The 23,204-nt window shown below is 43.8% G+C and overlaps 1 protein-coding gene across 3 annotated transcripts in view; it reads right to left on the reverse strand.

Moving 5' to 3' along the window:
- Positions 1 to 587: 587 nt before the first annotated feature.
- Positions 588 to 23,204, reverse strand: part of LOC120444845 (transcription factor hamlet) — a 33,868-nt gene continuing 11,251 nt past the window's right edge. For 2 of the 3 annotated variants that reach the window (XM_039624805.1, XM_039624803.1), the window contains exons 2-8: positions 17,278 to 17,816; positions 14,038 to 14,169; positions 13,702 to 13,936; positions 8,744 to 8,888; positions 6,565 to 6,721; positions 2,158 to 3,111; positions 588 to 1,930 (exon numbers count right to left, since the gene is read on the reverse strand). In XM_039624805.1, the coding sequence (XP_039480739.1) occupies positions 788 to 1,930; positions 2,158 to 3,111; positions 6,565 to 6,721; positions 8,744 to 8,888; positions 13,702 to 13,936; positions 14,038 to 14,169; positions 17,278 to 17,478 (2,967 nt within the window). In that variant the 5' untranslated portion in view covers positions 17,479 to 17,816 and the 3' untranslated portion in view covers positions 588 to 787. Of the gene's footprint in view, positions 1,931 to 2,157; positions 3,112 to 6,564; positions 6,722 to 8,743; positions 8,889 to 13,701; positions 13,937 to 14,037; positions 14,170 to 17,277; positions 17,817 to 19,847; positions 20,223 to 23,204 lie in introns of those variants that run through there. The other variant, XM_039624804.2, reaches the window with a different exon arrangement.

The raw sequence follows: 23,204 nt of genomic DNA on the forward strand, positions 1-23,204 counted from the left end.
ATGGGCCAATAAACTGACGAAACTATAAAGTGGAAAATTTAAATGATCTAAAGCCTTTCATTTTACTTTTATGCTTGGTCGTTCAGGCAATTACTCCAGTTTATTCTTAATTTGCCCTGTCTTTAATTCCAATTTAAAAGCCATAAGTTTTATGCGACTGTTTCTTTTATTGATTTTTCATGTTTCATAACGATCTTTTCTGGTTTTCATATATTTAATAATAATAATATAATTAAACGTTAAGTAAATGTTATAAAATTGATTTTGTTTTTCTGGTTTTTTGTTGTTGAGAATTGCAGTAATTAGCTCTATAAATATGTTAAACTTACGGCATACGTTACAAATCGATTTACACATTCAGATTTGTGTATACATATAAAGCCTATACACGTACACAATCAAAATATCCATATATATCCATATTTTTATATGTATATAATTCACAGAGTTTCGAAGTAGTTTAAATCGACCCAGTAAGTTAAGACCTTTATATGTCTATGTACAGTTGTTTAAATTAGCTACACGTTTAAGGTGGTTTTAGAGTGGTTTTAGAGTAGTATGTTGTTTATAAAGTTTTTGCCTTTAAGTTGTATTTAGTTTAATGTTTGATGCTTCACGCTTCACCGTCTTTTTCCATTGATTGCATAGCTAATGTTTAGTACAAGTTGTGTGGAAATGGTAACTACTTAGAGATAGATTTCCCTCTCGGAGGCACGCTTAAGTAAGAGTTAAAGTAAGTTTATCATTTAACAACGAGGAAAGCAAGCTCCCTAATTTCTTACGATTCCTAAGAGCTTATTGTAATGGCCTTGGGATTGTTGTTGTTGCCGCTGCTGCTGTTGTTGTTGCTGATGTTGCTGCTGTTGTTGTTGAAGTTGCCGCTGTCCTTTTCCAGATTCACGGACTGATCGTCGCTATTGGGATACTCCTCGGTATCGCCCTCGTTTCCGGCCAGACTGTTGGGCGTGTAGACGCGGTTCATGAACTTCCTTATGTCATCGAAGTACTCCTCCCTTTCGGCAATGCCACTGGAACTGGGCGAATCCCGGAAGTTGTTGCCCTCCGACTCGTGCTTCTTCACGTGCCGATCGAGATTCGTCTGCTGGCCAAAGGATCTGTCGCAGAGCTCGCAGCGAAAGGGACGCTCCTTGTTATGGATGTTCCTCACATGCCGCTGCAGGTTCGAGGATATACTGAATGCCCGATCGCAGTACTTGCACGGATACGGCTGCTCGCCCGTGTGCGTCCTCAAATGCCTCGTCAGATTGGCCGACCTGGGAAACACCTTGCCGCAGAACTTGCAGCTGTAACGATCCTTCGTCTTGAGTCCCACCACACTGCCCGCTGAGAATTTCACGGGCGGAAGCGGTCGCTTTGGGGCAGCTACACTGGCGGCTCCCGCCAGCAGCGCCTCAATGCCGCGCCGTCCGCCCGGTTGGCATAAAAAAGGAAACCCCGTGCGGTAGATCTCCTCCAGCAACAGCGGGTGGAAGGTGGGATGCGTCTGCGAATGGGTTATGTGGGAGAGAGCTCTGAGGTCCGCGGCGCCCGGCGCTGCCGCCAGCGTCGGTACCGCTCCGCCCTCGGATGTGCTGCTCAGCTCGCCGCCCGCACTTGTGGGTGGCGACGGGGAAGGGGTGAGGCCGGGCGAAGCGGTAGGCGTGGGCGTGGGACTGCTGCCCTTGTGGGACTTCTGCGAGGTGGACGACTCCGCGGAGCTGTGTGATTTTATCATTTTCAACGGCGGCTCCCTTTCGGCTTCGAATTCGTGTAATCCTGGCATGAACCTATTGAGCATAATGGTTTCTTCTGCCGGCGCGTGAAAGAATGATCTTGCCGAGCGTTTGCGACAAATGGAAAGGTCCAATGGGCCATCTGCTCCGGAGGGTGTGTCTGCGGGCGGAGGCGTGCTCACGATGTCAATGGATTTCTATGGGTAAAGGAGATACGAGTTAGAAAAATGGAAAACAAAAACAAATTAAAGTAATAAGCTAATTTGAAAATCAATGTAAAATAAATATGATTATTTTATATTTGATTTCTTTAAATTTTTCCTTTTTATGAAGGGTAAATTATTGGAAATTTTAAACTTTAACTATCAAAAATATTTACTATGTTTAATTCTAAAATACATCTGCGTATCTCTTTCGAACTTACCCTATCATCCTCGGCCTGCTGTTGATCGGGACTGCTGACCCTCTCCGGTTCCTTCTTCATCTCGTCCTGCTCCTCAGATTTTGAGTCATTTCTGACGTCCTCCGATTTCTCCTTAATATCCAGGGAGTTCCGGCTGGCTTCGTCTTCGCCTTCGGAGACGTGCACAAGTGGCTCCTTCTTAAGCTTTTCGTCCGTCTTGAAGGCCAACTCCTCCTCCTTAACTTTGTCATAGACCTGGGATTCACTGTTCTCACCGTTCAGAAAGCCAAATGGCAGTTTCTGATCAAATGCGGAAACGGGAGAAGTGATTTCGGGTCCACCGCAGCCCAAATCCATGGGATTTTTCGAGAAAAACATTGGAATGTTTGTAGGATGCAGTGGATTTTGTGGTAGAAAGGCGGAAAATCCGTACGGCGGAAAACCGGCAAAGAAAGGCGGTGCAGTGCGGAACATGAGGAAGGGATTCGGTGGCGTCGACATGGCGGCAACTGCTGCTGAGGACGAGGACTCCGAAGATTCCCTTAGTGGCGCTGGACAGGTGGATGTGGCAGTGGCGGCCAAGTGCGGCTGATGCGGAAGTGGGTGCTGGTGCGGATGCGGATGGTGGCGATTCACGTGCTGGTTCCGATACGGTCCCGGACCCGTTGAATCACAGAACTTTTTGTGCTTGGTCAGGGAGGTCAGTGTGCTGAAGCTCTGGTTGCACTTGTCGCACTTGATCTGCATCCGACAGGTGGCGTGCATCCGCTTGTGCCGGCACAGATTCGAGAATTGCGTATACGCCTTGGAGCACACCTCGCAGGCGAAGGGCTTCACGGAGCTGTGGATGTGCTGGTGCTGCTTCAGGCCCGACGAGGTTCCAAACGTTTTCCCGCACTCCGGACACGGATGACAGCGAGCTCCGACGTGGTAGGCGCGAATATGCCGCTGTAGATTCGAGGGGTCACAAAATACCTGCAAAATGCGGATCACAGAGCAAAGCGAACGGTGTGAGTTGCGATTGGTTGTTGGTAATAAAACAAAAAATGAGTACACAGCTCGAAATACCGCAACAAATGGTCTAACACACTTAATATAAATGGTGTTTATTAATTATAAATTATAATTATATACTTATATAATTATTAATTCTTTTGTAAAACTCCGTTTTAATGGGAAATTAAAAAAAATTCATTCTCCTTATGTTAAGTGGGCATTTTTCAAATACAAGTTTCTTCCTGTGTACGAAATAGTGAACTGGTCGGGTGATCTGGTTCCAAATCCAAATGAAACGAAACTGAAATTAATCAATCATCTGGTGGTGGTGCTGCTGCTGCTTTTGCCGCTTAAACGGATCTCTTATTTGGGCTGGACAATAACCGACGCTCTCCGAGATTACGCAAAGGTAACCAGAGCAACGGCGGCGAATGGCAACAACATCATCTCCACCCACTTGGCAGCAGCCAAACACCTTCGTCAATTATTAACATCAATTGCTACAATTGTCATTGCCTGGCCCGAATCATCCATCACCCCCTGTAGGGTCTCCAAGCGGAGATCAGGGCTGGACAATAGAAGTCCCCATCAAATGTCTAGCGAAAATGGAAAACAGGGTAGCACAAGGCTAATCATAAAAGGCACAAAGGTAACTTTGAGTTTGAGATCATATACTATCATATCATATACTTTTTTGTTAGTTTCATACAATCCTTAAGAAATATTCAAGGTGCTTTCGATATTATTTTGAAAACTATAAATAAGATTATTTAAGCCATTTTTATGGAAATTTTTTAGTAGTTTAGTAAAAGAAATGTTATATCAAAAACTGCGAGTAATACTGCGACCATCCACCAGCCCTAAGTCAGAAGTACTCCATCTGAAGCTCGCACATTTCGTATTCCGGAGGGGCGAAGGCAATGACAGATCGGGCATTGGATTGGGGGGAGGATGGGGGGGCAGGTGGGGAGGCGGGGGTGTTTACGTGGGGCAGGGGATCCAGCCTGGCATCCAGTTTTGTGTACCCACTTCAAACTTGATTTCGGTCAGCCGTTGCGACTCCCCCGTCGCCTTTTTACGAAACTGTTATGCCTAATCATGCTGTCATAATGCGCTACGAATTCATATCAAACGATGATCGAGGCAGCCTTTTTTGTCTATCTCTATGAGCCACACAAAAGGTGGAGACTCATGGGACGGGGATTGGTGGGGATAAGTTGGGGCATCCAGGGAAGCCGAAGATAGATAGAGAGAGAGAGAGAGAGAGAGGCGACATACAAGAATAGCTCGTGCTATAACTACATCAAATGGATTAGATTCAACTACTCTCCAAAAAGGCGAAAAACACCACAATAGACAACGACAACTACAAAAACATTATATGTATATATATATACATACATATATATAAAACGACAACGACGATCTCTGTGTTACAGCAAAAACAACCACTGGGGAAAAAACAACTAAAAAAGCAGTGAAAAAATCAAGGCTACACTTTTTTAAGGAGCATATATAACTTAAATCATTTCATATATAACTTTCAAGGAACCTAGGATATTGGACCAAAGAAAAATATTGCATAGTTGCACATTTTTTTCTGTGTACTGAAAGATGAAAAGCAGTCTCAGCTTCGTTGGGTTAAGTGTAGGTGTTTTGGCATTCGGCGGTGCAGAAGTGAAGAAGGGGAAAAGGGGGGAAAAGGGGGGAGTGGCGCAGGGGCTCCGACGAGATCTCTGTTTTTCTGTGGAATGTGCCTTGGCTGGGGGTATTATCAAGGAGGTGGGCGCCAGGGGCTGGACGGGGCTGTGAGCCAAGATCTAGGAGCGTACGTGGGGTCAGCCAAGACATCAGTGCCTTTGGGTCCATGGCCTGAAGATGGGATCGGACTGTGGTAGCCTGGTAGCCTAATGCAGTTGAAACTTCTGGCTGAAGTTGCACGGAAATAAACTAATGAAAACCTGATAAGAATGCAGGCACTAACTTGGGTTTTATGAAAGGCTGTTATTTATAATTGATTTAGTTGAATTAAATTCAAGGTGGAAAAGAAAGTCACTTAGAGATGGTAGAATATATAAAACTCTTCTTGTATATAGACCAAATTCCTGAGCCGTCAGATATCCCCCCCAAAGACTTTACAGTAATCCGCCCCCTTAACACCATTGTGCACTCAACTGCCTCATCACGGATGCCAAGCTAAGCGCTCGAACAAAGCCATGTAGATCCGTGGCAAATCCCTTTGGAAACGCCTTAAGCCCGCTGCTTAAAACAAACAAAGCTGACAGCTGCAGCTTTTTTTCGGGCCTGTCAGAGGGCCTACAGAAGAGGTTAACAAAAAAAGCTCGGACCCCAGCGAAAGTCTGGCCCAAAAGATCGATCATCATTTGTTTTGGGCCGAGTGGCTCCCGTTTAGGGATGGGTTTCTTCGTAGACACATGGATGAACTGAGAGCTGGGCAGCCACATTGCGTGCTACTTACATGCCACCGAAACAATTACAGAGCGCTAAGTAAACCAACTGTAATGCTCGATGGGCATTGAAATACCGTTCGATTTGGATTGGGATTGGGATTTGGATTTGGAAATGGAAATGGGAAAAGCGAAGAGAAAAGGCCCAATTGCGACCACAAGATCGTAATCAACATGCCATTAAAACATCTTTGGAAGATGTCGAAGTCGCAGTGCGATGACAATGACGCATGAAACGAATCGTTCGATGGATGGATGCCTGATTTCGATGGCTAGATGGATGGATCGAATGGATGGATGGCTGGATGGTGGGATGCCTATGCCGATGCCGATGCCGATGCCGATGCCTCCACTCCAAGCCCTTTTGATTTCGCTTTGGCATTCAAATGCAGCCAGCGAAGATGAACTCCACAAAGGGCGTTGGGAAGGGGGGCAAAGGGGAGCTGCGACAGGGTTTCTTCATTACGGGTCGCTTAAGTGTTTCTGCTTTGGATGAGTACACGCCCTGATTTTCAGCTATTGCAAGTAAGCCGCTCAGCGCGTGCTCAAAAGGTGGACCAGGTGGACCAGGTGGTGCTGGGCGTGCAGGGGGTACACTCTTAAGAGCCAAGTTAGCAGCCCGCGGCTATTGATCCGCTTGAAATCAAAAGTCTTTTTGTGTTGCCAAGCCACAGCCACCAGAGCACCACGAGCTGATACAATAATTAATGACGGCGTAAGTTTTGGCCCGATCGAAGGTTGTTGGTAACAGAAGCTATTGCCGAGATGCTCTCTCTTTATCTTTACCAGAAGTCGTAAGTCGTGGATGATGTACATATATACCTTTTAGGGATATCTATGCCACGTTGTGTCAATTTTAACATGTAATTTTTACCTTAATAGAACCATTATGTTCTTAAGATTTTTTTCACTTAAATCGAATTGCTTACATAGACTAATATTTTTTAAGGGTTTCAGTGCTTACCTTGCTGCAATTTTCGCAGGAATATTTGCGTATATTATTGTGGGAGATAGCTTCGTGCTTAATCAGCAAAGGACGATGGCAAAATCGCAGAGCGCATTGCTTGCAGGCAAACTCGTCCTGCTTGAAATGGTGAGTGCCTATCAGATGATCATCCAAGCTGGAAAGGAAAGGAAAGAAAAGAGAAGAAAATGCTTAGAAGTCGAGTTCTAGGAAAAGTCCGGGCACCAAGAGCTACTTTAGCTCCCTTATCTGACTGGCTGTCATCGCAAGTGGGGAAATTAGCATTGTGACATTTTCGTGAGGCTCTCTCCGCCAAATCGCCGCGGGTCAATCAAAGTCATGTGCGCCAGTTCACACGTCTTTGTTTGCCGTCCACCTGGGATAACGCCCACCTCGGAAAATCCCTCCCCCTTTTCCCGGACGGGCGTCAATTAGTCAAATGATGTTCAATATTTAATATGCGCGGCCAGCTGATAAGAGATCTTATTCCGAAAAAGGAAACAGCTGCGACCAATGAGCAGAGGCGTCCTTGATGGAGGAGAACTTCGCCCAAAAGTGGTGCGTGGTGGTGCGATGCTTATCGACTTGTAAGTGTGGGTGGAGTAAAATCAGGCAAAAAATATATGTGAGGCAAAGCGATGTCGACAAGAGGCGGCAACGTTTTCATTTTTCTTTGTTTTGTCATCGTCATGGAAGAGTTGATAGTTGCGAGCCCCCCAAATCCCCCTTTTTTCGCTACCTTCACCTGAAGTGTGGGCGTTTGTTTGGCTTACAGTCCATGCATGTTCAACATCAGATAAATGGCAAAAAAAAAAAAGAAAAAAATAAAGAGACAGCCTGGACACGCAGACATTGCTCACATAGCTTCCCTTTCATAGAGAGCTCCTCATGTAAAATTCAATAAATCACCGGCTCTGATAAGTGCCCCCCCAGGGGGTTGGGGACCCACCACCACCCACACTAGTAACGGTAAACATATAGAGCGCCGCTCCACATCTCGGGGCAAACATCAAATCAAAGCTCGCTTTTAGCACTTCAACTTAAATATATGGGTATCTATGATTATAGCCATCGCTGGGTATATATGCGGGGATATATGCGGGGATATAGAAATGTCATTTGCGTGTTGCCTTCAATTGTTGCTTGTGGGTCATTTATTTATTACAACGTAAAACATTTGTAAATATTGGGACAAAACTTTTGCATTAACCACTTGTGTGGGAGGATGATGGTCGTGTTTGTTTTTGAAGAGAGAAAACTAAATGGACAGATTGATGGGCGGATTTTCAAGGGAAAGCCGCTAGCTTGGTTGGGAAAGTCCTGGCACACGCATGATGCATATGATGATTTTACTTATAAATATATGAAACTTACTTAACTTAAAGCGAGTAATTTCCCTTTTCTGTTTGATAGCCGAGCGACTACTGAATCCCCAGACGTAAGCGAAAACCCGAGTTTGGTGAAAAACGCAATAAAACTGAAGGAAATCGAAATGCCGCATCGATGCAGGAGACATTAAGCCTCAGTTAACACCTACAGATTGCACATTTGGGCCATAAAAAACCAATCATGGAACGGGCCAAGCCAAGCCAAACCAAACCAAAGTGTACAGTTAACTTCAGGTGGCCAAAGCGAACCGAATGCCCGTCAAATCAAGACCAAGACCATTTCGATTTATTTCGGAGCTCGGAACTCGGCGCTTGGAACTCAGAGCTCACTCTCACTTTCGGCTGAGCGTCTCTTGGATGTTTAATGGCACTTTTATTGGCCGCACTATTATCGCCATCAACTTTTAATTAAGATCTCCGCCGGAGTCTGGCATTAGACCGCATATCAACATAGATCCAAAGGCATTTAGCAACATTTGCGAATACTTTGTATCTCTGTCGGATTTCTCTTTCAACTTGTACACTTCTGCACGGATTTTATTCGTTGCGCACCCATAATTCTTTTGGGTAAGTGGGAAGCTAATTGGGGGCTTGTTGTGCTTTTTCGATTTTTTTACATCCGAAGCTGAACACAAAATTTGATTTAGATCATTGTCGCTGCTGCTTAAATGCCAAAGCAATATCGGCTGCAGACATTCTCCTACGCTAAAATCGGGAGTAACTCTTGATACCCTGGAGGGGTTCTCCCCGGGGTCTGATTAATGGCAAATGGGTTGGCCAGTCGTACTTACAGATCTAAATCCGGATAGACTTTATCACAGACCTCACAGCGTATATCGAAACCGTTTTCGTCGTCTGTGTAGTCGATGTCTCTCTGGCTGATCAGCGAGGAGTTTTTCTTGTCTTTGGAGAATTCGTCGCCACTGTACAAAGAGCCTGGAAAGAAGAAAATGCACTTGATTAAATTTATATTGTATTAATGAGGAAATATTATACGCACAGATCTATAAGTTGGGTTAAGACAAAGATAAGTGCTTGGAGTTGAACAATTGAAATTAATATAAACTGCAGCAGAGATCTCTTTTATTGTTTTTATGTTTTCATTTACAAAATTCTTCAAAGGACGGGATTTTGTTATATTTTTTAATTTTCAGAATTGCTCTCGCTAAACTATTATGTTTAACCTGAAGTCGTATAGCACTCACTGAGAAGCAGGTAACCACAAAGATCAACTGCGTAAATTCACTATATATTTCACTTTGATCCTTAAGTTATCAGTTAAGCTGGTCACTTGACACACAACCGTTCGGCTTCGCGTTTGATGAACAAGTGTGTCGTTTGCGGAGCATAATGCCGGCGAGCTAATGTTCTGTTTGTCCGCTAACAATCTGCGGCAGGTCCTTTTTCTGGCCAGGACGCACTGGCATATGACCAACACACACACATGCACGCTTGCTCGGGAGTAAACACGCAAACACTTAACACAAAATTGGTAGCAGAGACGAAATCGTGTGCACTCATATATGGCACTCGCATAGCTTGACGTTGAATAGATAATTGTCCCAAATGAAAGTAAGGTAAAGGCAAGACACCCCTACCCACCCCACGATCTCTAGAGGCACTCCTCACCCCTCTTATAACTTGGCCAACTCCCGACGAGTGCCAAGTGCACAGGTACAGTGAGGGAAAACTCTCAGTAAGTTAATAAATAACTTGTCTTACATGATGTGGAGTTATATTGTAAGTGAAGCTTAAGCTTTTAAAATGGATTTTCAAAATATGGTTTGGGTTAAAATAATAAATGAACTTGGACCATATTCTATATTTTTTTAAGTGACTAGTGGTCTTTAAGCGGGTGGTATTTGCGCGGTATTTGTTAGCTATATTTCTCTCTCTGCATCTTTAAACAATTCCTAGGGGAAACGAGTGTTGAATATGAGCACAGAGGTTGAGGAGAAAGCTGAGGTGCTCTAGGGGGTGGCTGAGGGAGAGGAGAGGATGGGGGGTAGGCTACAGGCACTAGTATTGGTAGTGGCAGTGGTATTGGTAGTGGTAGTGGTACTAGTTAGCAGGGGTGGTGGGCAGTGGACAACCACCAGGTGACACCAACGCAGCGGCTAAGGGATGATGGCGATGACCAGAGATTATGCATGCAAGCACATCCGAAGGGTCAGCGTCAGTAGTCAACCCCTCAACCTCTGCCACCCTGAAACACTGGCATTCTAGTTCCGTTGGACTGATTTCGTTTGAAAAGTCATATATGTAGATGTGGCACCTTGCCGGGTTTCGCTGCTTTTGGCCTCTAAACAGGTGTTGCCTCTCAAGGCAGCCCACCCCCTTTGGCTGCCCACTCGAGGGGTGCTTACCAAACACCAAACACCCAAGCCTTCTCCTTCCTCTGAAAACGGAGTGGTAATTGCTGTTTGGGTCAAAAGTTAATTTTCAGCGTGTGCAATATGGCCGCAAAGGGCAGCGAAGATTCCCACGTCAAGGGTTTTCCTTTGTGGGCTGCACTTGAACTTTGCGCAGAGGTTCTACTGTTCTTAATTTTTGGGTGGGCAAGCGTGGGATAATAGGAGGGTAGGCGCCGTTTCTAGGGGGTGGGGATGACACATAGGAGTCAAGGTAGGAGTGGGTTGACATATGGTGTCCTGGGCGAATGGAGGGGTAGCTTTAGGTTCCTTGAGCCTGAGAATGCTTGGGAAAACTTATGCTTCGGTGGGTTGCTCTAACTAGGGAGGAATCCTGGAAACTAAGTTTGAAGATATTAAGAGCAGCTGGTCCTAACCAATGAAAGAAAAACTTAAAATAAAATTTTACTTTCAATAAACTATTATTTTTTATAAATTAAAACATAAATTGACTCTTTATAAAAGCCCTTTAAGGTAGTAATAAATCAAATACCTAATTGTTTGTCTTTTCACAAAGGCATCTCCGCTGTCAGTTCCCCCATCGATTCCTTATCATTTGGTCATTGCCCAGCCCCCTTGTCAGCATCTCCCCCAAATCCTGCCCAATCCTTTCACGCCTTTCACCAGATCTCTTTGCAGCTGGATTCCCCTTTCATCTGGCAGATTGATTCACTCGACCAACGGAGAACTGACAATTCAATAGAGTCATTGTGAGGCATCAGGACGCGGATTAACCAGGGGGAATGGATGCCGAAGAGGGCAGGCGAGCTGGAAACTCTTTGACATGCCAATTACATATCACAGAATATGCTGCTGGCTGCCAAAAGCCACAGGCTGACCCTGAATCGGAGGCTATATTGCTAAACGGAAGCCGAAACTGTTGACAAATGATTGATTGAATTATTTACACCTTACAACTTGCTCAAACGAAATGTGAAAAAATCAAAGTTAGATCCGCCTGCTAATCGATTTGGCAGCAGCACAGCAAATAACAAAAAACAAAAAGGGTTAGGTGGCACTCCTAATGATGCCCAAATTGACACACGATGATCATTTAGCGGAAGACGCGACACGAGCCTTCTATTCAATTTAATTCCTCTCTTTCGCTTTTTATTTTTCAGCTCATTAATCATCCATCAGCTTTGCCGGCGACAAAGTGTCAATCGACGGAGGTCTGTTGAGTTTTTTGGTTTCGGATTCGTATCTGAGAGTTAGTTAGGATCTCGTTTATGGGCTTGGTCTATGTGGCGTGTGTTCTGCCGGTCGCCAGTTGGCGGTACGAACGTATCTAAATGTGCTTCGTGTATAGTTTGTTCCATTGTTTGATTGGTCGATTGAAGAGTTGCCGCGATTTAAGCCGAAAGCCATCTCAAAAGTTTCTTGGTTTCGCTTTTTTATTTGGGCTCTGTTTTTTTGATTTTTCGGGGCGAAGGTGGAGTCAAGGTGAAGGGAGCTCGCTTTGAGTTGACACCTTTGAGGGTTGGCTGATTTTCGATTTTTGAGTGATTAAAGGAATGGTTATAAGTTATAAGTTATAAGCTGTTTTAAAACAGTTAAATACTTTATTATAGTAGTTATTGTAGTTAGGCATTCAAATTTGGTCTGGAATCTATCTAGTAAATTTATATTGTTGAGACTTTTGTTTGATAGCTGACAATTTGCATTTAATGTTACGAGTATGTACAACCTTTAAAAAACATTCCCATGCTCTAGAGTGCACCCCTTGGCATTGCATTTTCCTTACTGAAAATTCCCGAACGCGAAAAGTTCCCAGCCCAGGCGCTCATTAGGTATTCCTCGACAAAAGTAACGGTCGCAACTTGGAACTCCCTCTCCTGAAAATCCAGCGATCCTTCGCTACCGTTGCGACCACACTTTGGATCGCTCCTTGCCACCTCTTTTGCTTTCCGGGTCTCCGCGGCGGAACCTCGATCGCGTTGCCACCCCCGTGCTGCACTGGTGGCACTCGCTGCATGTCCTTGGACACACAGGACATCTGGGCCTTGTCTTCTGCCAGAGACTAGAGGGAAATTCCCTGTTCAGCAGCGCGTGAACTGCGAGAAAAGTTGCCCGAAAATACGTTAAAAAGTCAAGACACAGGTGTCCCTTTCGTTGAATGGGAAAGCGGGTTGAATATCAAGCTTGAAAACGGACTTACGCGGAAACTTTGACAGCTTGGCTTTAATTGAAAAACTCGAATATAAATGCGAGACCATTGTAAGGCACTATGATCCGGCAGATAAGCATATGGAATTAACCATTATGTTCATTACATATTCAAATTTAAAGCCGACTTGCCAACGAAAACATATTCGTGGAGATTTAAATTTGTGATAGTCGATAGAGTGAAGAGAAAAGAGTGTGAAACGCCAAATGAGCTGTCCGTAAATCCCACATGTTTATAATCAAACACGCCCCGGCTTCCCGTTTTACGGGGATTCGAGGGATGCAGGATTAGGCTTAAATTGAGCGTGTGCCATTTTGACTGTCAGCAACATATACATAGCTCATACCGTATATCGCTGACACAATCTCGGACCCTTTGTTTGCTGATGGATCTCTAATGAAATTATCAAACATTTTAATAACAAATGAAAACATGTGCGGTTGCCGCAATATTGCATGGGCGCATGCGCAGCGCACAAATTGATCGCATTTAAGGGAGGAAAAAGGGGCACCCTTTCATTTATATCAGAGAAGGGATGCCTGCCGGCTTCTGATTCTGTGAGCCCTCATAAGCCACTGTTCCTGCACCCGAGATTGTATCGCAGGACCGTCGCTCGTGCCAGGAGCTCTGTCACGGGCATTGCCACCGGATTCTGGACCCTGAACTCTGGATTCTAGATTCCAGATACTAGAGTCTGTATACCCGATTTGATCTGACCCACAGTGGTTGTGTTGCGCGTTAATTGCCTGGCACCACAGCTGCACTTATTAGCCACACCAGCATGGACGCAACACATACGTTATTATACTCATATTCAATGTCACATCCTGATGGAATTGCACACTTTTGGGCCAGGGTCATGGTAACTATACATTAGTTGGGCATTAATATCTTGATTAGTAGGCGGAAGCCTAAAAGAGAATCACTTAGTAAAAGGGGAAAAAATAGATAGAAATGTACAAATACTAAATACAAGATTATTGATCAGAAATCCAGCAGTTTTTCCATTCATTTAATTATGCTTGTGCTTGAAATAATTTTAAAATATGCACTTTACTGACACAATAAGTTTAAATAGTTGAATACAACAATATTGTGATATTTGATAAACTTGTCGAAATTATCTCTGTACAGATTCTTAGGAAAAAGCAATCATTTGAAGCCAACTCACCGTTATCACGATCGCTGCGATCATCGCTGGGCGCCGAGCTGCCCTCACCGCCGCTTTTTGCTCCCGAGGAGGAGGCGGCGGCCACTGCGACGGCGGCTGCTGCTGCGGCTGCTGCTGCCGCCAGGACCTTGCCGCCGTTCATGAAGTTCTCGTTCAGTTGGACAGGACTCTTGGGTCGCCCGTCGACTACCATTTCACTGCCAGCATTCACGTACCGATTCGTCTCGTACCACAGCTATAAAGAATCCAAGGGAAAATAATGGTTAAAATTGTAAAAAGTCGAGTGGCACGTGCTGGAGGGTTTTGTTTTATAAGGGGTTGGGGCCGAATACTCACATAACCACCATTAATGTAACTCTGTAAATTAGCCTCGCCAATACATTCGTCCTGAACGCTTCGGATTTTTTTCAACCACGTGGACACATCTTTTGTAGGCTCTAGCCATCCATTATAGTGTCTACCATGGGCCTGCAGACACAATATAAGGGTAATCGATTTAAAACATATTTATTTTAAGTGTTTTCCTCTTCATTAAGAACGTTAATTGAAAAGGGTAATCAGTTTCTTAAAATATCCGCTAGCGTCATCTGTTGGCCCACGTTTGCTAACTGTGCTATTTTTACACGTTTGTCTTTGCTAAGCCAAGACACAACCCTCAAAAGTGTTATACTCTATGTATGTTATCATAAGAGACCAGGTAGATATACATTTTTTATATGTAAAATGTTTTAAATAATGCTAAATATTAAATAAAATGAAAAATACCAATACAACTTAAAACTACATAACATTTTCTAAATATAGTATTACACAGTTAATGTAAAACTAGCAAATATCTGGGTAAATTAAAATGCTTTTATTAACTATAAATCCAAAATGCAAGTTTGTAACAACCCAGTGTAAAATGTCAGCATATAAGAATTATTCTTTGAGTGCCTTTTAAAAGCATATCCCTTGGAAACCGCTTAATTACTTAGCCAATTAATGAGGGTCTTCTAACACTCAAATAAAAAGCAGTCTCAGCAAGACGCCGCCCACAAGTCTGCCCGTAAAATCAAGGTCACTAAACAGTAAGAGGAGACTGCAGCCACAGTGCAAAAATACAAGAAACGAGCAAAACAACGGAAAACTAAACAAAAACCGCCAACAGTTTTTGTGTACAAATAAAAGCAGCGGCGCCAAGCTGAATTACGCATAATTTACACAAATCGTTAACAGCGGCTGTGGATTTTTTTCTTTTGTAGGTGTTTTTTTTGGTTGTTGTTGTAGTTGCGGCTGGAAATGGGAAAAACTGCCTTAGACTTTGCGACGCCGAAAGTTTGACGCTGCCGCAACCAACCACAAATTAAAATCGAAAAACCAAAAGAAAAAAATCCAAAAACTCAAATGCTGCGGTTGACTGAATGACTTTGCGTATGCGCAACGTTCAAGCCGCCGCCGTCGAACTCTTGTCTATGAAGTCATTTGGAAAAACGGCATTTTGCAGTTGGCGATGAAGTGCTATGAGTGTGTGTGTGTGTGTGCTCCTGTGGGTGTGTGCGTTGAGTGGGAGAGTCTGGGGAGAAAGAGAGAGAGAGAGTGCGCCATGTGTGCACGCTCCAAAAATTAAGTTAACAACGCCTCAAGTGGCTCCTGCTGCCCGCAGCATATGCACAGCGAAAATAAAATAAATACAAAATTATATCCGCGCGCATAAATGAAATAAACTTTGCGTTTCCAGGACGAGGGAGAGGTTTCCTCGAGTGGCTTGCCAAACAAGTAGGTTGCAGTCTGTGTTTTGCATTCGGCGAGGGCCACGCAAGTTATAGTTGCAAAAATGTATAATTGGAAGGGCTTTGATTTGTGAAACGCGGGGCAATTCGCAATTACAATAATTAGAAGGCGGTAGGAACATAAGGGGTGAAAGCAATCTCTCTTCAAAGCATACTGCTTTGATACAGCAAAGATAATTTATTTTCTAAAAATGCAGTGTTAAGTTTCCACAAGGTTTCATATGTACCAATCAAGATAATCATGACCACTGAAATATCTTTATCTTATCTTTATATATATGTTTTTTCTTGGTTATTCAAGACGGCAAGAAAAAAACTGAAATCCGAGACAGTCACTAAAAAAATGATATGATCATACACGGCCAGAAATATCCGTAACAGTTTGGCAAATAGTTCCAGTTGCTTGTTTTGTCTGTCGATAATCCCCGGACAGACATCACACATGTCCTTGCCTATTCATAACTTTATTAAAAAGGAGGCCACCACACTCACTGCAGAAAAACACGAAAACGTCAATGGGCAGGAAAAATATTTACGCGCCAGAGATAATCTCAAAGTGTTGGGTTCGGTTAGGTTCGCTTTGCTTTGGCTGGCAGAACTGGCTTCGAATTGCCAGATCAGATCCAGATCCTCCAGGAGGATCAGAAGGGAAACGGTGGCAGATAGGTACAGATACAGCTACAGATACAGATACGGCCAATGTATCTGTCAAAACGGAAACGTGAACGATAAAAGTGCGCTTGATTTGAGGATCATCCAGGAATAAAGGCCAGAAGGGATCCGATCCGAGCTCTGTTATTTTTGCAATTTTCGCTCGAGTGGCAGGAACAATATTTTTGTAGCAATACCTGGCCGAGTAGGTAAAAAGAAGGGATCTCCTTGTGCGAATTGTCAACAGGACGAGGCGCGATAATTTGATTGGATTGTCTCTGTGTTTCGGAAGAGAAAAGTGCTAGCGGAGGGAGGAGGAAAAGTGTCAGTTGACTGACTGACTGACTGACAACCGATCGAAGGGTTCAGACTGGGATCTCTATATCCGTATACCCTAATTGGAATCATCAGCCGGCCTCGACTTAAGCCTCATTTGGGGTGCACTTTGTGGATTTTCGTCCTGGTCGCATGGTTTCCTGGTTTTCCACTCCGGTAGAAGGTAAATTAGCTCTGGCCGGGGATTAGGCACATTTGACTGACAATTGATACCCTCGAGGTAGAGCTCTAATCAAATCTTTTTCCAATCGTTTGATTTTCCCTGCGAAAACCACCCAAATAACTGGGATGACTCAATTCGGTTGCAATTTTCGCACATAAAAATTGGTACGGATCTGATGGGATTAAATTTCCCGACCAGCGAAAAACTAATATCGGAAATTTGAGATTGCCAAAATGCGCACACATGTGAAAGGCTTAAGGGCCGTTTGGTGATAAATGTGTGATATAAAAGTTTTGGGGTTTCAGGCCTGGGATTTGCTCTGCGATTGCTTGGGAAAATATTTATAATAGTCACTAACGACATTTTTGGGTAGTTTGGTTAGGTTACTGACCATCGAGAAACTAAACAAAATGTAAGCCGACGACTTCTGACCAAACAAACATTTTTGGAAAAGCATTTTAAAAACGTTATACAAAGCATTAAATAAAATCAAAGCCACAAATAAACGTAATACCTTGAGACTCCTAACTCAAATGTATTTCAATCTATTTTGTGATTCGTAATATTCAATGTCTTTTAGTTATATTTTCTTCTCAGAACTTGAAACACTATTTATCTGGATTTCGGGGATTCAGGATTGTCAAAACGACTTACCTTCCATGCCAGCTGAGGATCGTTGGGCTGGTGGCTGAGATTCATGGGAAAGGGTCCGTAGCGAGTGCCCCTCTGGAGCGGCGTCTTAGCGTAGACACCACCACAATCACGGATGTCCAGATCACAGACGGGTTCGCGCCTCCGCACCCACTCCTGCAGGATGTGCTCCGCCTGGGCGCGGTCCTTGAAGAAGGCATCCATGCTGCCGGCGGCGGTGGCGGCGGTGGCGGCGGAGGAGGTGGAGGATTCCACGGACAGTGGTAACGTGGGTGGCGGTGGCTGTTGTCGCTGGTTCTGCTGTTGGAAATGATGGGGATGGTGAAGGAGCTCCTGATCCTGTATATCAAGATGATCCCGCCTCGGCGGAGATTCTTCCACAGGATCCTGCTGCGGCAAGCGATGGCGGGCGGCGAATGAATCCTCGATTTGTTCAGACAGTGGATTGAAGCCCTGACTCCTGGCACTCAGATCCAGGTGATGGAGGTGATGATGGTGGTGCGCTGCACTCGCACTTGGATCGAAGTCGTCGCCTCCGGAGCCTGTTAGCAATCGAAATGAATTAGAAATAGACAGCGATTAGAAATGACTTTTCCGACCGCTGGCAAGCACTCAAAGTACTAATCCTAATCAGTTATTGGCTGTCAAGTCACTCCCAAAATAAAATAGATAAAGCGAAAGACTCTTCACGTCGAGATGACAATCGTAGCCCGGTTCATTTAAAGGTATCTTCGGGGATTTTGCAATGCACGGCTTGGACAGCTTGGACCGTCTATCACTGCCCACTCTATGTGGCTCCTATCTTCCCGGCAAGACAGGTGCCACTACCCTTCCCACAGACAGGGCGTATCAGTTACCTCGTCTGTTTTCGTCGCTTAGCGAAGCAGGCTGAGCAAATAAAATCTGGATAAATATCGACGGGAAATATTTAAACTATTTTGTTGACACAATAATTCCGACTTAAATTGCTTTGATGTGTTATGTATCTGCACTTTTAATTGATGTGGCTGGCCTGACTTCTGCCGATTGAATAGATAGAATGATTAGACTAGGCCAGTTAAGGAGTCAACTTAGTGACAGTTGAGTCAGGGGTAATTTGATTTTAAGTGGGACACTGCCTGCACAGGCCAGGGCTTTAATTACTTTTGCAATATTTGAAATGGGATGTGATGGTATAGTCAGTGCATTTCCATAGTGTCATTTGAAAAAACATCGCCCACTTCTTTAAGATACCGATAATCGGTGGGCTCGGAACATAAGTATACACGGACAAATTACCCGGCGATTATTGATATTTGAGCAACTACTAGTTGTTGTTTGCTGTGTGGTTTCTTGTCTTGTCCATCCGCCTTGTTCGAGCACTTGAAACTAAATCGTAATTTGAGCTGTTAGACAGAATATGACAGGGCTCCGAAGATAACGAGCGTACGAATGGTAACAGTAACTGCAGAGTAACAGTAACATTACCCCGAAACAGATAAGTATCGGCCATATAAATAGACCGCAAAGCAATAGCCCACAAACAATGGCCAAGCAAATACCAAACTGCGTTTGGCGATCTCGACCCGAAACAACCTGCTGCATTTCGCACATCCTTCGGCACACTCTGTTTGCACAGTATCCTGAAACCTCGATCTCGAACGCCGACGGTTTCACACCATTTAGCGAAATCTTTTTGAAGTGGCCTACACTTCAAAGACCGCCCTCGCAGCCACTCATCTCGCGTTTATCCGCGGCTCTATTTGACAACCCAATTGTTAATCACTCCGGTTTTCTTTAGTTTTCGCTTTTACCCAAGCGCAAGTGTTTTCCCAACGGGACCTTCGGCTAATTTGTGTTTTAGGTAATCACATTTGGGACTGGTCTGCTGATAAAACTGCCCATAAACGCTTGATTGCTTGTGTGGGGGCTTGATAAGTGGGGATCGATTTTAATGGGTTTACTTAGGGCTTACTTGGGTTTTAGTTTGGTTATTAAAAGTTGCGACACGTTTAGTGAGGGAACTATATTAAAAGATGTTTTTTGTGGCTCGAGATACAGAGCTCTAAACGAAATGTTCGACTAATTTAGAAGGCATTTGCATTTCCTATTCAATTATTTTCAATGCTTTTAATGTTTAACTTATTAAAGATTTAAGTATTAAAAGGCATTAGGTATTTTAAATGGGTTATTACAATTCGACCAAATTTCATTTGAATTGCGAACTTTGGATTTTCTACAGCCTAAATGAAATCCGTAAGTAATTAACAGTTTCGTTAACATGTTCAAAAATGAATGCAAATCCAAATGTTTTAATTAGGGCCGACAATGGGAGATAAGCCACGATAACGCCCTGATTCACTTATTTTAAGCACTTAATTCGTCACTTTTCTTGTCATTTGTGTTTTAGGGTTAGAAAACAATCGACCAACTAGTGGCTGGATTTATTCAAACTGATTCACTTGGGTTCTGTTTAAGTAGAGGCCGTTGTAAACTGTTCCCAAAGCAACTGATTCAGTTCAGGGAACTCCGATTCCCTGTAAGTCACAGCGCAAGATACCGATTTTTGTTTATTAACACGGCGTGGAACCAACCTGATATGACATATCGATCGAACAGCATGATTCCGATTTCAAACGTTACTTGTAAATATCACAATAAACAGATCGCTAGCAAATATTTTCATAACACGCGATGCGACATTTTCCGCGGGGCCAACACTGCGTATGCTCGATGTCGCTTAAAGCGGGTCCGATATAGCTCGGATCGGATATTGCTTCGATTTCAACGGATATTTATTTATTTGATGGGTGTCGTCTCTATCTGCCGGTTGTCTTCGCAAGACTGCTGCCAGCCAGCCAGGAAAAGAAGCGGCGATAGCGCAAAAAATATATATGTGAAGAACACAAACGGAATTGTGTGGCAGCGACGTCGACGTCGACGGCGACCGAGAGTGCAAACGGCGGCAGCGAAAAGCGAGTGTGATTTTCCGATTCCGATTGCCAGCACGCTCAGCAACGAACTGAAACTGAATTGTCTGGAGGCGATGAGGATTCTCGGATTGCCGGATTCGGATTCTCGGTTTGAATGGGAATTTTTCGGGCCGGTTGGCTGGTTGGCTGCCCATTCGCCATGGTGGTTGTTTCCGCTCCTCTCTCCCAACCGAAAATCTCATCCCATCTCCCAGAGGATCGCCCTGATGTCCTGGCTATCTTTCGTAAAGCAAAAGCAAAAGGATAGGGGATGAAACTGGAGAGCACAAACTGTGCGGAGAGTGGGAGAAAAGAGAGAAAGGAAGAGTGCAGCATCTGTATCTTTAACAGTGCGTTTATACATATATATCTCCAGCCTGCGCTCACACACTCTCTCTCAGATTCTGTTCCCCATTCTCTTTCTCTTTCTCGACGAGAACAGCTCTCTTTCTCGCCCCTTGAAATCTGTGTCAGTTCGCAGTCATTATTATTATCTGAAACTTGGTGATTCTGATTCGAATCCTTAGTGCCAGTGGCCACAGAAAGGATAACAGAGGGAGATGGCCATCCACGAGACAGGGACAGAGAGTGAGCGACAGAGAAAGATAGAGAGAGAGAGTGCGATGGCCTTATTTACCCCTCGATTTTTCCTATCAGAATGCGGCTATGTATCTTTGAGATACACAGACAGCCAGCTCGAGTTGAGGGAGGAGTCAGGATAATAGGGCGGGCACATCTTCGCATTCATTATGCACTCGGCTTCATGTACCCTGCGCTTTATATATCTTTGTATATCTATATAGCGAAATGGAGGCAGAAGCAGAATACGATGCAGCTGTAGATACAGATACAGATACAGAACCAGATACAGATACAGATACAGAGATGCTGTTGCTCTCTTGCTCTGGCTGCCGGTAGTGTCTCTGTCTCTGTTGCGCTCTTCTGTTTGTTTGTTTGCGGTTGGCCCAGAGCAGACACCACCCACCGCCCCCTCCTCTAATTTCCCACCCCCCTACTCTCCCTCCCCCTCCCCCGATCAGACAAAGTGGCAAGTTGCGGTTGCCTTATCCTTAGCATCCATTTCGGTTTGGTTTTCGAGGGGGACTCGGCTTTTGGTTTGGGGATTGTCGCTTCGATAGCTCAGTGGGCTTTTCACAACCAGCACCCCCCTTGAATTTCCCACTCCCTCTGAATTTTTCCCCCAAATTCAACCTGCGTCTGTTCCAAAGCTTGCGCAATAAGCACACACATTAGGCTAATGGCTGTGTGTGGGTGTAGACTGCCCTGCCGCATCTGTGTTTGTGTGTGTGTTTATGGCTTCCTGCCAACTGTATAGGTGTGCATATAAGTGTGTGTGTGTGTGAGTGTGTGTGTTGGCCGGACAGAGAAAACTCACGGCTATAATTGAAAGCGACGACGACTTTTAGCCTGCGGCAGAAAAGGCAAAGTGTGCCGGGCTGATTTCCTCGACTTTCTCCACTTTTCCCCCCTCGCTTTTCCTTACGGTTGCTCTTTTTCCCTGCGCAAACAACAACAAAAATACAGGGTTTTTTTGGGGGAAGATGGGGGTGACAAGTACATGGGCTTTTTGGTCTTTTGTTTGCAACTTAATTTTGTATCTGTCGTTAAACTTTTTTATGCTTTGGCGGAATTTTGTTGGGCTTTGGCTTAGACTTTGTGAGTGGGAAATTACATTTGCTAATGATTCGCATCAGATGATTGGCTATTAATTAGGTGAAGCTTTTAACGCGATTTTAGGAGACTAGCTATTGGATCCTTTTAATCATTTAAAACTATTTCTTATATTATCACGAACTAGGTAATCTAAATATATTTCTGCTCGTGCTTTGCGTCAGCAAAGATATTCTGCACTCTTAGATAGTATCACCTACACATATGTATATATATAAATGTGAGGAATATTGCCTTTTTCCATAAGATAAGTAAAGGAAATTATTGTGAGAAAATAAAGATTTTACATTTTCTTTATTCTTATCCAAGATGCATAAATTCTAATCATAATATAAATTGACAAAGAAACACAATTTATTTATCAATTTAACTTGTCTTGAGCGTTACAAGTGTTATAAAGTTATCATTAAATGCAACCATTTATCTTTTGTGAGCGAGCGTCAAAATCATGTGGCATTATCAGAACCTTTTACAATTGTTATATATAAAGAACGTATCAAGTGTAATTATAATATTTTAAAACAAGACTAATATTTAGTGTTATAGCCTTTTCTTATAATTGGCTTCTATTATCATATTTCGCAAACAAAATATTAACACATTATTGCAATTTACAACTATGTTTCCTGTCAGGCATAAAAAAAGATAGCTGATTCCATTATGATGGGGTCATAAATTCCCTCACTTGTTATTTATTTGCATGATCACTCGAGGGTCAGAAATATGGGCTTTCGAGTTTCGAACCGAAGAGGTGCTAAATACGGTGCCCATAAAGTACACAAATTTCTATCTACATCCGTGTCTGTTTGCGTTTGTCTAACAGCAGGACTCAATTAGGAGTTCACAACATACGGGTGAAATATTGGTGGAATGTCATCGCCGGAAAAGGGGCGCTAAGGGTTGAAACGGAGGGTTCCCTGACTTTCAGTTCTGACTCCACTGCTAATAGCGTTAAATTAAAACAACATAATCGACAACGAGTCACCCCTTCCCCTCGCCGCTGTCACATAATTTAACACACGCGAGGGCCCAAAAGATAGAAAAAGGATGTGTCTTTATTTGCATTTCGCTCTGGTTTCGTTTGCTCTCCGCTTTGTCGGCGGATTGTTCCGCATATGATAGCCCATAATTCATTAGCCAACACGCCTCGGATAAAGTCAATAATTCCTCGAGGGGCGGAGCCCTGGAAATGCAAAACCAGGAATAATCAGGTCAGATCACACAATCCACTGACAGTCAGTGAAAGGTGATAAAATTTCAATTAAAGGATTGCAGTGCATTGTGGCG

The sequence above is a fragment of the Drosophila santomea genome, chromosome 2R (assembly GCF_016746245.2).
Source record: "Drosophila santomea strain STO CAGO 1482 chromosome 2R, Prin_Dsan_1.1, whole genome shotgun sequence".
NCBI lineage: Eukaryota > Metazoa > Arthropoda > Insecta > Diptera > Drosophilidae > Drosophila > Drosophila santomea.